The 16,550-nt window shown below is 41.1% G+C and overlaps 1 protein-coding gene across 3 annotated transcripts in view; it reads left to right on the forward strand.

Moving 5' to 3' along the window:
• The window catches only part of PRKD1 (protein kinase D1), a 358,025-nt gene extending 341,884 nt beyond the window's left edge, over positions 1-16,141 (forward strand). For all 3 annotated transcript variants that reach the window (XM_051822738.2, XM_051822739.2, XM_070053809.1), the window contains 2 exons: positions 14,219-14,304; positions 15,154-16,141. In XM_051822738.2, coding sequence (XP_051678698.1) covers positions 14,219-14,304; positions 15,154-15,372 — 305 coding nt within the window. In that variant the 3' untranslated portion in view covers positions 15,373-16,141. The remainder of the gene's footprint in view (positions 1-14,218; positions 14,305-15,153) is intronic.
• The last annotated feature ends 409 nt before the right edge of the window (positions 16,142-16,550 follow it).

The raw sequence follows: 16,550 nt of genomic DNA on the forward strand, positions 1-16,550 counted from the left end.
CTTGGAAGTATTATGGCACCATGTGTATGATGGAACTGTTGTCCATGGTCATTTTATTATAATGAACTAAAAATCACAGGAATGCATCTGGCAGCCATATTGGATACTTTTAGGTGAAAGTGTAGAAACCGCAGTTTTCTGCTGCATGGAGGGCAGGCATGGGGCTTGGAGGGATTGAGGGGTCCGTGCAGGTTTGTAGTACAGGCAAGCCTTCAGGAAGGAGCTGGCAACCCCAGCTTCTCCTAGCTAACTACCTCCTACCTACGTCAATTCCAGAATACTGAACAACATGGGGTTGATGACTGGTGTGATGTTTACAAACCTTTCTCAGTAGTTAGGGCACTTATGACAATATTAGATCAATTGTTAGCCACTTTCAATGTCCTTATACTTTTAGCTCCTTACTACTCAAAAATCTGGTCAAGATAAGCAGTGTTGGCATTGCCTGGAAGCCATTAAAAATGTAGACTGTTAGGCTGTACCCCAGACCTACCAAATGAGAATCTTCTGTTTAAGATTGTGAGCTAGTATCCATAGCTACATAAAGGTCAGAACCACTGCTTAGCCCAGTCATGCTCAAGTCTAGCTGCACAAGTTATAAACACCTGAAGCACTTCTAAAACTACCAATACCTGGTGACCCTCTCCTAAAAATTCTTACTTGACCTCTGGTTTGAGTATTAACATTTACAAATAAAACTCTGCAAAGGATTTTAATGTGCAGTGAAAAATAGACATAAAAGTCCATCTTAAACGTTATCAGAATAAAGAATATATATATATATATTTTTTTTTTTTTGACAGGTAGAGTTACAGACAGAGAGAGACAGAGAGAAAGGTCTTCCTTCCGTTGGTTCACTCTCCAAATGGCCGCAATGGCCAGAGCCATGCCAATCCGAAGCCAGGAGCCAGGTGCTTCTTCCTGGTCTCCCATGAGTGTACAGGGGCCCAAAAACCTGGGCCATCCTCCACTGCCTTCCCGGGACACAGCAGAGAGCTGGACAGGACGAGGAGCAACCGGGACTAGAACCGGCGCCCATATGGGATGCCGGCACCGCAGGCGGAGGATTAACTTAGTGCGCCATGGCACCAGCCCAAAGAATATATTTTGATTTCTAATCTAAAGATTGAAAGTAGTCAGGCATGATTTCTAGGGCTACTATATTCTATGTTAAACCATTCATGGTTTTCAGGATTGTGTTGCTAGTTTTCAGGAAGAAGTGAAATTGAATGCAAAGCAATGGAGTAACCATTGACAGAATGACTTCCTTGGGATGAAAGAACTGAAAAAGGAAAGACTCCAGCTTGAGTCTCTAAAGGTCTTGCACTTCATTGGATTCCAGTAATTGACTCAGGAACAAGTGAGATGATGATTTCCAGTGGCCTTGTTTGCGGCTGGCAGCCTCTGGTTTCAGCCCCTGAGAGGAGCGTCCCAGTTAGTGTTGCTGGGCAACAGCATGCTGGGTTGAGAGCTGGAATGTGAAGGGTTGCAAAATGATTTTTAAGTAAACACACAACTTACCATCAGCATGAGGCAAACCAAAGGGCGACAAGTACTAAGTACTACGCTGTGACAGGCCATGAGGCAGAGAATAAAGGGGAATATGTAAACACTTGTTTCAAGGCAAGGATCCTGGAGGTTGATTGGTGATGGCTGAATCACCAGTGATAGTTTTGGTCTAGTTTCTAATTTGAAAATATGTAGCTCAATAATTTTGAGGTATAGAGAATACAAGATAGAAAAAGAAATAGAAAGCACTGTGTCTGGACAGAAGAGGTCAGCCCTGGGGTTTCACAAGTAATTGCCTTGCTGAAAAAAAAAAAAAGCATCTGTATTGCAAGTATTCTCAGCATAATTCTAATTGTTTTTTTTTAAATCACTTATCCTGTGATCTGTTGCATTTTGAGCTGTGATGTCTTAGAATCCAGGAATATTTTTAGTCATAGTAGACAAACCCTTTGCACACAATATAGGTATTAAAACTGAGAATTGACAAAAGGGGCGTTTAAATTTCTAATTTATGTTTCAATCTACCAAATGCTATTTAGCAAGCTTTTTCTAATGACCAAGTGTGTGGATGACCATATGCACCTCATCCCAACCAAGAAGATGAAGGAGTCGCTCTCATCCATCCATCAGGAAGTAAAAGTCTGCCGGTGGCCATCAGGGCTGTGGGAAGGAATCTATTTTAAAAAGGAATGGGAACTTTTGTCTTTTATGAGTGAAATCATGGAAGACAATGAGTTTAAAGCATATGTCACTTGCCCCTGGACACTGATTCCTTTATATTTCGATCCTTGGAAGTGAAATTAAAAAAAAAAAAAATGGTGCTAAAATCTGGGTTAGAGATACAGGGGAGTGTTTTCGAGCCTAAACTTCATGTGGCAAGGATTTGTGCTGGCAGTAGGGCCCTCCCTTGTACCAAGGCGGAGCCCCCCAAAGCACCAGATTCTTCCTACCTGCACAGGTACAGTAGGCGGTGGGTTCCTCTCATTGGCCTGAGGTCTGGTGCAGTTGGAGGAGAGGGGCCTCTGTGCGTTGCCAGCCTCCTGTTGGGCTGAGCTGTCGCCACACCGTTTTCCATACACTGTAACAGAATTCCCAGGGTCACTCATGGAAAAGGGGAAAATAGGTGTCTGGGCTTTTGTTTTGCTCGGTTTTGTTTTATACACAAGGGCAGGAAGTTGATTCAGGATGTGGAGTTGAGAGGGAGAGTAGTTTGGGGAAGAATTTTTGAAGGACTCTGTGGACCGCATCTTTCAGCCTGGAGACGAGCAAACCCAGGAGAAGTGATGTCACCCAGGGTGTGGAAAGCACAGCTCCCCTCTCACGGAGTCCCAGGATAACTTGCCATGAGTTTCCCCTTGAAGGGAAAGGGGGTTTGACTGTGATCTATACCAATATCCAGGAATGAACGGTACAAGGTGAACTGCTGGCTACATAATTAAGAGAGCTGGCAAGTACTGAGTTTGGAAAAACCTGAGTTTCATCTTAACAGAATGGGATGAAAGCCTAAACAGAGCATTGCTTACTTAGCCCCTGAATTAACAGAGCCTTATTCAGACAATCCTGTGGTGACTGGAAGGTCAAGGGAGGAAAAGCAGGCGGCCTGGGGGAGCCTCAACTGCCTGAGAGCGGGGGAAGGGAAGGGAGCCCCCCATTACCAGATCCCATCTTGTCTGAGGCCCTTGCAACACGCAGTGTTGTGCCGCAGCTCAGCACCTTATCATTTTTGATAAGGACCTTGTTTGGTTTTTTAAGAACTTGCTGAAATGATCATATAGCTTGTCTGTTCACTGTTTGAATGCTGTGATATATTTTCCTAGTTGTTTGGTTTTAAAGAAAATAAATAAGGTTTAATTTACTCTCCCCCAAAAAAATGTAGATGCAAAGATTTATGAAACTTAGTGCAAAAATGAATACCTAATCTGAGTTACCTAAATGGACCCAAGATCTAGTGGAGAGAATGAGGGCAGGCAGTCATTTAATAAAAGGGAATAATAAAATACAGGAATTGGAATATGACTAAGAGGTTTGTTATTAAGTGTTCACATATGTCCAGTTGCACTCTTTTTGTAGGAGTTTATCCAGGCTTTGGTGCCCTTCAGTTTAGCCACATCAATGCAGCATGCAGATGTAGCTTGTACACATAAAGAACCTGTTATGTCCAGAAATTTGGTGCTTGCTTTGAAATAGAGAATGACTGAAATACAGCTTGCACAATTTAAAAGATAATTCTGTATTTCGATACTAGAAAAAATGGAATTATGCTCAGTTGCAACTCTGATGTTCTTTTCATACTAAAACATAAAGCCTTCAGCACCTGCATATACTACTTAATTTTCTCTTTGTTCAGGTATCCTTGAAGAGGTAGAAAATAGCAAATGTAGAAATTCAGTGATCCTAACATCTGCTAGAAGTCCTAGTCTGCTAAAAGAGGATGTTTGATACAATTTTCTGTTTACTTTCCTGACATATAGTCTCTTAATTGATAGAGCAAGGAGGGAAAAATGCTATATAGGAAGTTAGGAGTTTATTTTTTTATATAACTGTGTCAGCTAAGAATTTATTATACCAAAAAAAGAAAAAGAAAGCATTAGGCTTCAAAAATAGATTTTTCTTTAAAATATATAGTGTCGTTCCTCCACGAAGACGGGGAATCACACAGCCTAGCTCACGTTTCCGTCACCGGTATTCAGTCTAAGTTCCCCGGGCTAACCTGGAGAATTCAACCTAGCTCACGTCTCCGCTTCGGTTTGGCTTCCCGTCTTTTGCTCCCCGGGCTAATCTGACGGATTCCAACCTGGCAGACCACGTCTCTGCCTCTGGTTCCAGATTTTCACCTTTTGTTCCCCAGGCTGACTTGAAGAATCCCAAGATAGCTTACGTCTCCGCTTCAGCCTGCCCCCGCGGCTACATCCTCCCTAACATATTTCTCTACCCGGTATGTTTCCTAACTTTTCTTCCAACAATATTCCCCTCTCATTTCTCCTGGCTTCTCCCCACAGTCCGTATCCAAGTCTGTTTGTTCTAGGTTTCACTTTCGCTTTCGACCTTAGAGATTTCTCCCAGCTTTCACTTTCGCTTTCAATCCTAACGTCCAATCCTAACTTCTTTCCCACAGTCCGTATCCGAGTCTCTGCCTAGGCTTTGGATAGCTTCTTCCGGCACCTTTTCCGTCCGGCTTTTCCCTAGGCTCTTTGCTAGTCTCTTTCTCCAGTATTTTCCCACTTCTTCCTGTTTCTTCCCTCCTAGGTTTCCTATCCGAGTCACGGCACCATTATGTCGCTCCCCCTCTTCGTGGAGGAACGACACAGGACCCTGCGCTGTTCTTTTGTCTGCTCGGCCCTCCCCGGGTTTGCTGCTGGTTCTTCCCGGGTTGGCTACCAACCCTTCCACCTCCGTGGAAGGGCGGTTCCCCCTGCCACTTTCCCCACTTCCGCGGGGGAGTGGCACACCGCCGGCCGGCTCTCTCGGGGGCTGCTCAGGTGTTCCTACAGATAGATGTTCCTGGTGCATGTTGTCTCTCTCCTCCTTTATAGTCCTCTTCCACCAATCCCAACTCTGCTACCCACATGCTGAGTACACTGCTCTCCTCCAATCAGGAGCAGGTCCTGCTGTTTATTGGTTGAACTGGAGGCAGCTGTGTAGAAGCTGTTTCCTCCTCTCCCAGCGCCATACTGTGGGAGAGCAGATGCATAGAATAAGTCTTAATTCCAGTAACTTAGTCTAGTCCGAGTTGCTCCCAGTTGCTCCCCACAATATAGGAAACATTAGTATGACTCTTTGGCTAAAGACATTTTAGAAAGCATAAAACATTTTTCTCATGAAGAAAAAATTTAAAAACTGAAATTTGTGTCCATACAGAGTCATTGAAAATTTCCCAATGAGAAAGGAAAAGAAGGGAGTGAGTTGACATTAAGCCTAGCAGATGAGATGCCCACATCCCACATCAAGATACCTGAATTCAATTCCAAATGCTAGCCCCCGCCTCTAGCTTCTTGCTGACATAGAACCTGGGAGGCAGCAGTGATAGCTCAGGTAGCTGGGTCCTTTGTCACCCACGTGGGACACCTTCACTGAATACCTGGCTCCTGACTTTGCCCCCGTCTAGCCCAGGATGTTGCAGGCATTTGGTGAATGAGCCAATGGATGGCAGCTTCTCCCTTTCTTTCTCTCCCCCTTCTTCAAATAAACAATTTTTTAAAACATAAAAAAGAGAAAAATTTCCTATAAAGTTCTGATATGTTTATTTATGAAGAGCCTGGATTTAAGATAATTTATTAATAAGATAGCAACATGTTGAGCTTAAGGATAAATAACAAAATTCTCAGAATGTTGGCTCTCAGAATAAATGAGCAAGTATAATCAGAAAATTATCCTACCACTTATATTTCATATTTTCTTCAAAAAGGAAGAGGAATGAGCCCCTGCCTATTTTGCTCCCATTTTCTTTGGAGTAGGAGGCAGTCTTACACTCAAACACTAAGGTGAGGAGGCTGTGCATCAAAAGGGCAGCCCAAGGGAGTGGAATATTCTCATTTCCTGCTGTGCTTGGGTCCTCGTACAACCAACCGTTTACAGTTAGTCTACGTGCTGCCCAGGGTCATTCGGTGACCAGCAGTGAATGGCAGTATTCCTTACTATATAAACACAGGTATCTGGATTTAGTCTTTGCACAGTTTTTGTGCAAGGAGATAAAGGGTCCTGAGAATTTGTGAGGCATTCTCTTCTTCCCCAACTATCCCTTTCTCATGGGGTCCTGGATTCCTGATGGGCCAAGGACCCTTGAGGCCCATCAGGTGGCCTTGAGTTTTGGCACCCCACTCCCCGTGCCACCTTTCTACCTGACATTCCACTTGGCTACAGTCCTCCTCTTTTGTTTCCTGCAGCCAGACCATGTTCTTTCTCCTCTGCTCATGTTTGTATTTATTTATTTATTGGCGAGGAATGCACAGACGGGCCCAATTTTAATCCATCTCTCGCATTCTGCCTGCACAGTTTAAAGACATGGCCTACCATATTCCCTCAAGAACCAAATTCTGAACTTTGACTTTGGAGCTGGAGTTGAGATCCTATGTGGGCTATTTTTTTTCCATATCATTGGCTCTCCTCTTGGACTGCTATGCCTGCTCACTTCCCCTTTCTTCATCTTGGATCCATTATACATAATGAATCACACCAAGCCAACTCTGCTGGAAGCTAGCATCTAAGGGAAATGGAATACCACAAGATGGCATTCAGCATGAGCCATAGGATGGATAATGGTTCAGAACCAGACACATTGAATATTGAAGAAGCTAACAGATTTGCTGTTAGAGCCATTGTGCTTTTTAAGTAACCATGAATAAAATGAGAAAGATTCCAAAGTTTATAACACAGGCAAGCATTATCTGAAATTCTAAAAAGAGAAAGGATGGATTCTGAAATAATTGCAAAAGAAGCATAGTAATGATCCCTGACTAAGTGCTAGAATCAGTGTGTTAATAAATAGTCTGCAAGCATTTAGGAAATAAATCCTGGTCCCTGAAAAGAAATGGTTAAAAGTTAGAATTAGGGACTGGCACTGTGGTATAGAGAGTAAGCCTCCGGCTGCAGTGCCGGCATCCCATATGGGCACTCTTTCAAGTCCCAGCTGCTCCACTTCTGATAGAGCTCCCTGCTAATGGCCTGGGAAAGCAGTGGAGGACAGTCCAAATACTTGGGCCCCTGCACCAACGTGGGAGACCCAGAAGAAGGTCTTGGCTCCTGGCTTCCCTCTGGCCCAGCCACAGACATTGCAACCATTTGGGGGTGAACCAGTGGATGGAAGACTCTGTGTGTGTGTGTGTGTGTGTGTGTGTAAATAAATTTTAAAATCTTTTAAAAAGTCAGGATGAATATTAGTTTATTTAGGATGTATTATTCCACAATAACTATCCTTTGGTAGAATGAGTAAAATCAAGACTGGTAGAATGAGTAATATCAGACCTAATGTGTCTTGACTGTAATAATGTATTTGGGCCAGAGCCACAGCTCACTAGGCTAATCCTCCACCTGCAGTGCCGGAACCCCAGGTTCTAGTCCCAATTGGGGCACCAGATTCTGTCCCGGTTGCTCCTCTTTCAGTCCAGCTCTCTGCTGTGGCCCAGGTCCTTGGGCCCTGCACCCACATGGGAGACCAGGAGGAAGCTCCTGGCTCCTGGCTTCAGATCGGCGCAGCGCGCCGGCCATGACAGCCATTGCAGGGTGAACCAACAGAAAAAGAAAACCTTTCTCTCTGTCTCTCTCTCACTGTCTAACTCTGCCTGTCAAAAAAAAATACTAATGCATTTGAACATATCTCCTACGATAGCTTTTGGAAATTTGTATTGAGCACTACATGGACCAGATTGAAATACTCCTTGGAGGAAACCTTGCTTGTTTAAAGTTCTTGGTTTTAAGAATAATTAATAGGCATAGAAATTTTTATGATAAAGTCTACAAACCTGTGTGTAAGCCTTGTAATGAAAATAGTTGTAATATTTGATTTGCCTAGCCAATTGTCTTACTCAGTATTGGCATGGCAGAAAGGTAGGAAGGTGAGCTGCACTAACAGGAGGTGATTACATCGTATTTGAGTGCTGAAATGTGGAGTCATAAAGATACATACACACACACTCTTACCTGTATTCAAGTACATGAGCATGTGACAGAAGTGTAACTATGAAGAACTAACTGTCCACAAATTAAAAAACTAATTCATTTATTTTGTTTTGACACTGCTATCACTTAATGAGTTAGTGGTATAAAGTGGCTGCTGTCTGCATAGCATATAGGAGCACAGGTTTGAAACTGGTCCCCCTGGGTTTCAAACTCAGCTCTGTTGCCCAGGAACTGTCTGACTTAACTGACTTACATGATCTTTTGAATACTCCATCTTTCCTTTTCTATAAAGTGGAGATGAAAATAACTCACTTGTTAGGAAGAGTAAATAAGAATCTGAATGTAGTTTTTAAATGGAACATTTTCAGATCTCAGCTATTTGATTAATATGCTTATAATTCAGATTAGTGGCTTATAATGTGAACCAATCCTATCAATTAATGATCACTTAATTTTAACATTGAAAAAAACACTCGTGTGCAACTTAGTCCTGCTAAGCCACACTGTCAAGGATGAGCAGGGCAGCAGTCCCTTTTCCCACACGAAGATACTGGGGTCAGGCTTCTGTGAACGTGTCCACGTTTATTCACAGGCACTTATATTATAAAGGGCAGGCAGAAGAGGTGTAACCAACTCTGGGGAAGGCCAACTAGAGGACAGAATGGTGGACACTGGCACCAGTATGCCTATCCAATCAGCTTGAAGGTCACGTAGCTTCCCAGGTGGCTTAATGGGCCTGGGCTACATATGGAGTTGTTTACCTGATTGGCAGAAGGCGGGGGAGGAGAAAAATATGGCTGGGCTCACCTAACTGCTGAGATGGTCCACACTAGTGAATATTAAAATAAGAGCACACAGGAAGTCTGGGGAGATTGCAGAAGCTGTGGAAGAGAAGGATAAGGGGACTTTCTGTTGTTGTTGTTGTTGTACACTTTATTTTTTTCAACTTTTATTTAATAAATATAAATTTCCAACGTACAAGTTTTTTTTTATTATAGTGGCTTTTCCCCGTAACCTCCCTCCCACCCACAACCATCCCATCTCCCACCCCCTCACCCATCCCATTCTTCATCAAGATTCATTTTCAATTATCTTTATATACAGAACATCAACTTAGTATATACTAAGTAAAGATTTCAACAGATTGCACCCACACAGATACACAAAGTATAAAGTACTGTTTGAGTAGTAGTTTTACTGTTAATTTGCTTGGTACAACACATTAAGGATAGAGATCCTACCTGGGGAGTAGGTGTACAGTGACTCCTGTTGTTGATTTAACAATTGACACTCTTATTTATGACGTCAGTAATCATCCGAGGCTCTTGTCATGAGCTGCCAGGGCTATGGAAGCCTCTTGAGTTTAGAAACTCTGGTCTTATTTAGACAAGGCTATAGTCAACGTGGAAGTTCTCTCCTCCCTTCAGAGAAAGGTACCTCCTTCTTTGATGGCCCATTCTTTCCACTGGGATCTCACTCTCAGAAATCTTTCTTTTAGGTTATTTTTTATTTTTTATTTTTTTTGGCCACAGTGTCTTGGCTTTCCATGCCTGAGAAACTCTCATGGGCTTTTTTAGCTAGATCCGAATGCCTTAAGGGCTGATTCTGAGGCCAAAGTGCTATTTAAGACATCTGCCATTCTATGAGTCTGCTGTGTATCCCGCTTCCCATGTTGGATCGTTCTCTCCTTTTGAATCCTATCAGTTATTATTAGCAGACAGTAGTCTTGTTTATGTGATTCCTTTGACACTTAATCCTTTCATTATGATCAATTATGAACTGAAACTGATCACTTTGACTAGTAAGATGGCATTGGTACATGCCACCAAGATGGGATTGATTTGGAATCCCCTAGCACATTTCTAGCTCTGTCATTAGGGGTAAGTCCGAGTCAGCATGTGCTGAACTGTACATTCCCACTCATATTTAACAGGGATCACTTTTCAGTTAAATTTAAACGCCTAAGAATAATTGTGTGTTAATTAAAGAGTTCAAGCAATGGTATTAAGTAGAACAAAAAAATACTAAAAGGAATAAAATAGTAAATTGTTCCTTACAGTCAGGACAAGGGCTGATCAAGTCACTGTTTCTCATAGTGTCCAATTCACTTCAGCAGGTTTTCCTTTTATGTGCTCAGTTAGTTGTCACAGATCAGGGAAAACATATGATATTTGGGGGACTCCATGTCTTCAAAGACTTGAACATTCATAAGGAATATTAAGTTCTCCACTGCAATAAGAACATACATAGGTCCAACGAGGATGTTATTAAAACAAAGCTTCTTTTCTTTGTGTAGCTAAGTGTCACAAATTCAAAATGGTGGATTTTGTCATTTTAATAACTTGTAGTAGCAATTGTGGGTATAAGTTTTTTCTTTAGGACTAGATTGGGAGCTTCTTGTAGGTAGGGTTTTATCATTAACTTTTTATTCCCTGAGTGATTGCCAGTGGTATACTTTGGGAAGATGGGGTGAACAAACAGATAAATCAATGAATGATTCATACATATGAGGAACTCTAACTACATAACTATTAAAGCAATTTGGACATGAGTAGTAAAGAGACCAGTGTAACAGTAAAAAGAAGAAAAAGTAAAAGAAAATGGACTCTCTTTTAAAAATGGGTTTAGTGAAAGGCATTTGGAGAGTATAGACCTGAACATTCATACAATTCTGGATTATGAACCTAATTAATGAAAAGGATATTTTACAGGGTCTAGAAACAATCACAAGTAGATGTTAGTTCTCATATGATAATGTACCAATTTTTCTGTAACCTTAGAGTCCCAACATTTCTGCTTTCTGCTGCTATGAGCCCAAAAATAAAAATTTACACACACACACACGCTCAGCCTAATTTCCTAAACTGCTTTTTCTCTTGGTGCTGCTTGTTGCCTTGCTGTGTTTGCTCAGGTCACTGGGTAGCTGTGGCACAGTCAGACTTAGGACTGTGTGCTTCATTCAGCTTTGTCATCCTCACATAGCATTCCCTTCAGACACTTCTAGTTTCTCCACTAGCAGTAGTTCCCTTCCCATTAGGCAGTGTGGTTCACTGTTGGTGCCCATTTGGGAACAAACCAGACCTTTTGTTGAGTTACTACACTCCTACCTTCCTAATTGCAGAATTTGCAGCAGAATGAGTGAATTAATACCATGTATTTATTCCCTGCGGTGTCCAGGGAAGCGTAATGCTGCAGCATGTGTGCAGTAGCACTAAGCTCTCCCCGTGCTCCTCATCGTCCATTTTTGCTGTGTGACTTCACAGCAGCAAGAATGGAAGGTGCACTTTACTCACCAGTGAGTAAATCATGTGAATGAATGTTTTAAAGCACATGCCCAATACACAGTTCACTGAGAGAGCTGCGCTTTCAAAAGCTCTCTGAGAACACATGCTTGGAATTTGAAATCGTACTAAGTACTGCACTTCCTCAGTGCAGGGATACCTAGCTAAGACAAGAGTGTACGGGCATAGACTGCATGTATATGCATATTGCTTCATTTAATTTTTTCAGTCAACAGATACTTCAGTGTTTGATTCTACATACCCTCAGTACAGGCAAATAATTGGGGTGTTATCAGCTAAATATACAATTCTATGTGCCTAAAAACTGTAGAAATCATTTTTCTTTGCTCCAAAACGAGAAAGATTTCTGATTGGTCTTTATGGAATGAAGCCATCTTTGTTCCTCTGGATGCCTGTAGCAGTCTGCATTTCCAGGTCCATACAAGTAAAGTAAACCAAACCATGGAGTCAGAGCAGTTTGATTCAGGTCTTTGGTGTTTGGAAAAATTGACAAGTTAATTATTGCTATTAAATCAGCTTACCTGTTTGGATAAAAGGTTTGGTGGAAAGATCCATTTCTAAGACATAATTCCCAGAGTAGGTAAGGATGAGAATTAACTCTCTGAAGTGTAAATACTTGGATTACAATGACAGATTGCACTGAGCTATTTTTTGGGGAAAAATGTTTAAGTGAAAGAAAGAAATATGGAAGTTGTTATAACTGTGACTAGTAAGTGTAATATGATGGCTTCAATAAATAATGAATTTTTAGTGTACAGACTGAGAATACAATTTCCAGGAAAGCTGAGTGAGAACTCCATCTTATGGTATTTTGGGTAAGTGGGTGCTCTGTAAAATGGATAATGAGAAGAGTTAGTTTTTCTTCCTAAATTAGGAGCCCTGTCAGAGCTAGGTGTGCACATGAAAGGGACTTTCCATGCAGACAGTCCCAGTATAATTAAGTTAGTGTGTTGCTGATATGTTTGGCAGGAATGAGCAGATGAGTGAGGAGCAAGTGGGGCTAGAGAGAGTGTGTCCAGTCATCAGTGTGTGTAGTGACTGTGAAGTTGCAGTTATTTAGGGATCCCCAAGGGTATCTCTGGAAAAATTCAGGCAAGTATAGACAAAGGAGAGATACATCCTAGGGTTGATCTGTGTGTAGATGGGCCTCATAACAGAGTATGAGAGGCTGTCTGTCTTGAATGATGCACGTATACCCTGATACCCGATGGAACCTGAATAATACATGAACTGCTCTGTCTGAGCCCATACCTGTAGAGAGGTTGGCCATGGTTCTCCAGCTGAGCCCCATGCCTCTAAAACAAATGCAACAAGAATGACAATAGGAAGTATTGGCTAGTAAATCAACTCTGGCCTGAAGTGGCCTGATAAACAGAGACATTAGCTAGGAGTACAGGTTGGAGCATTGTCAGTGGGGGTAATTTTCAAAGGGTCCTAGATTCTTGATTAACCTGACAATGCGTTTTATACCATAGCTGTTGCTTCTCCAAGATGAGAGTCCCACGCTGAGATTTCCAGGTATCTGCCTGAAAATCTCAAACTCAAAACTTAATTAAAATTTTGGATTGTCAGGAGATCAAAACATTTGGTCAGGCCGGCGCCACGGCTCACTTGGCTAATCCTCTTCCTACAGCATCGGAACCCCAGGTTCTGTTCCCGGTCAGGGCGCCAGATTCTGTCTCAATTGCTCCTCTTTCAGCCCAGCTCTCTGCTGTGGCCCGGGAAGGCAGTGGAGGATGGCCCAAGTGCTTGGGCCCTGCACCCACATGGGAGACCAGGAGGAAGCACCTGGCTTCTGGCTTCGGATCGGCACAGCGCGCCGGCCATAGCAGCCGTTTTGGGGGGTGAACCAGTGGAAGGAAGACCTTTCTCTCTGTTTTTCTCTCTCACTGTCTAACTCTGCCTGTCAAAAAAAAAATGGTCAAAATAGGATCGTAGGTTATGTAAAAGTAGTAATCTGTTTATTCAGTGTGTTTTAGCCAGGATTGTGGGACAGATTTAATCAGAGTTATAAGCTGATCACTCAAAAATTTTAAGGTAAGTTGATAATCTTTCTTCCTTTAATACTCAGTCAGAGACAGGATACTAGGCTGCGTGGGTTGTAGTTATAACCATTCAGAGAACAATTCTTGTTAGATCCATTTCTTTCCTGTCTTCCCCTAGGAAGTCAATGAAGACTTGTTAGTTATTTTTTAAAAGCAAAAGTAAAGTGAAAGAGATAAGTGTTTTTCTGTTGGGCCATTGGTTTGTAGGCTCCAAGTTTATCATGATACATGATCCATGTCATTCTATATTTTTTCTATATAATTACAATGTCCAAATGTCTATCATTTAATTCACTATTAGAAAGCTCATTATGCGTAGCAAACATTGGATGCATTTCATAATAAAAATAACACATGCTTTCTTTTAAATATTGGTCTTATCATTCTATTAGTGTATGACAGCATCAAATGACATATTTAAACAAAATTCCCTTTCTTAAAAAATGTACTAAAGAGTAGACCAATTGAAATTTACATTATTCAAGAGACTCTGATACTCTTTCCTTCACAATTATTTCCAACTTCACTTTTTAAGTACCCAATTAATTAAATATGTATCGTAAATAAAATGAAGTTCATGGTTTTAGAATCCTCAAGGGGAATTTTTTTTTTCAGATTGTAGTACCTGTTATCACTGTGTTACACTTGACTGTGTGAAATAACAGAAGTGGAATAAACTGTAAATGAATTGTGCATATGCTCCAGATTTATCATCTCTTTTTAATAATGATTAAAAATGTTTTTCAGCCATCGATCTTATCAATAATTTGCTGCAAGTAAAAATGAGAAAACGCTATAGTGTGGATAAGACCCTGAGTCATCCTTGGCTACAGGTAAAAATCAATCCTTGATTTTTCTTGGTTGGAGAAATATTTATAGGATTCTAACATTATTTGTGGAAACTTTTCTTCTATTTTAAAATGTATGATAATTCTAACATATATATAATTATATATATAATTCTAAATAATAATAATTCTAATTAATTTGTTTGCCAAATGCATGTAAAATCTTAGGGTTTAGTAATAGTTTAGTGTTTCAAAACCTCTGTCTCTACAAAGGAAATGTGATAGAGGAGAGATACACATATATACGCACACAGGCACACACCAAAATAAGCACTAAGAAAACCCACCACCACCAACAGAAAACAAGGATAATAACATGTCTCAGAGGGCCAGATTTCAAAAACTTCAGAATATAAATCCTGATAAATGTCCAAATAGTTACTCACTGTATTCAATCAAAAGCTCTATTTTTAAGTCCTAGGCTATTGGAACATGGAAAAAATGCATGGCAAATGTAAAGTACATGTGTATGCTTATATGTTATCTTAAATATTTGTTGAACTTAAAGTTTTAAAAATGATACTCTGAAATACTGAAGGATTATTTGTAGGCATTACATTTCAAAGGGAAACAGAAATTCCTAATTGCTTGACTGCAAGCATTAATTGCATACACGTCGATCCGCGGTATCATATGAACAGTATGTATTTGAAAGGTTAGGTGAAGAGGATGGCTTTGCAGCTCATGCTGTAACTTGAGGATATGTGATGAAAGATGCAGCACTGTTAGAGTGGAAGAGAAAGGGTAAGTCTGCTTGTGGGAAGTGACAACATATGAAAAGGCGTGTTGTGTTGCAATGATCTCTATGGCAATGTTTTGGGATTTCTTCTTCAGGACTATCAAACCTGGTTAGATTTACGAGAGCTGGAATGCAAAATTGGGGAGCGCTACATCACCCATGAAAGCGATGACTCAAGGTGGGAGCAGTATGCAGGCGAGCAGGGGCTGCAGTACCCCACACACCTGATCAATCCGAGCGCCAGCCACGGTGACAGTCCTGAGACCGAAGAAACAGAGATGAAAGCCCTCAGTGAGCGTGTCAGCATCCTCTAAGTTCCATCCCCTATAATCTGTCAAAACACTGTGGAATTAATAAATACATACGGTCAGGTTTAACATTTGCCTTGCAGAACTGCCATTATTTTCTGTCAGATGAGAACAAAGCTGTTAAACTGTTAGCACTGTTGATGTATCTGAGTTGCCAAGACAAATCAACAGAAGCATTTGTATTTTGTGTGACCAACTGTGTTTTATTAACAAAAGTTCCCTGAAACACTAAACTTGTTATTGTGAATGATTCATGTTATATTTAATGCATTAAACCTGTCTCCACTGTGCCTTGGCAAATCAGTGTTTTTCTTACTGGAGCCTCATTTTGATAAGGGACAGAACCTATCCACGAAGCAGTTCCATTTGGTGTGTCCCATTGGTGTTGTCTTTGTAAGCAAACTCTTGAAGAGTCAATTATTACCGGTGTTCTATGAACAACTCCAAACTCACCTGGGGAAAAACAAAAGGTGGGATGGGTAGGGTAAAGGACATGAAGTCCTGATATAAATGCATGAAAGAATTTCATTGTGTGGTTTCAAATTCTTTGTCTGCCTGGTGTTCCTCATTATGTTTAAACTCAAGTAAACGCACCTAGGCATGCAGGGCCTACTGTTCTTAAACCTAAATGCCTTAGAAATGTAAACTGCTCTATATAACAGATGTATCTCCCCCTTTGTAACAACACCCTGCTGTACCATGGAAAACCAGCAGCTAAGTGACCTTTTGCCTTTGTGTATTTTTCAACAATAACAAATAAATATTCTTGTCAAAATATGTGCCCATTTGATTGGATTATTTCCATTTGTTGTCCACGCTATTATTTTCAGACCAATTAGAAGCAGAAATATCTACTCAAAAAGGCAGGACAAAAATCTCATGGTGTAGAATTCAACTTGATGCTGAAGTGGTCAAAAATGTTTCAGAATATAATGAACACTTTCAGTCTTGCAGTACTTCTAGTTTCCAGTAGTAAAGACAGCTTTCAAACATGATGCTGCTAGTCATAGTTGGAAATACTGCAAATAGCAATCCCATTGGAGCTTCCTGATTTAGTCAGTGTAAGTCAGGGACTAAGAATACTGATGCTAGGGACTGGCATTGTGGCACAGCATGTCTCTGCTTCAGATCCAGCTTCCTGTTAATGCACATCCTGGGAGGCTCCAAATACTTGAATCCCTGCT

The sequence above is a fragment of the Oryctolagus cuniculus genome, chromosome 12 (assembly GCF_964237555.1).
Source record: "Oryctolagus cuniculus chromosome 12, mOryCun1.1, whole genome shotgun sequence".
Classification (NCBI taxonomy): Eukaryota; Metazoa; Chordata; class Mammalia; order Lagomorpha; family Leporidae; genus Oryctolagus; species Oryctolagus cuniculus.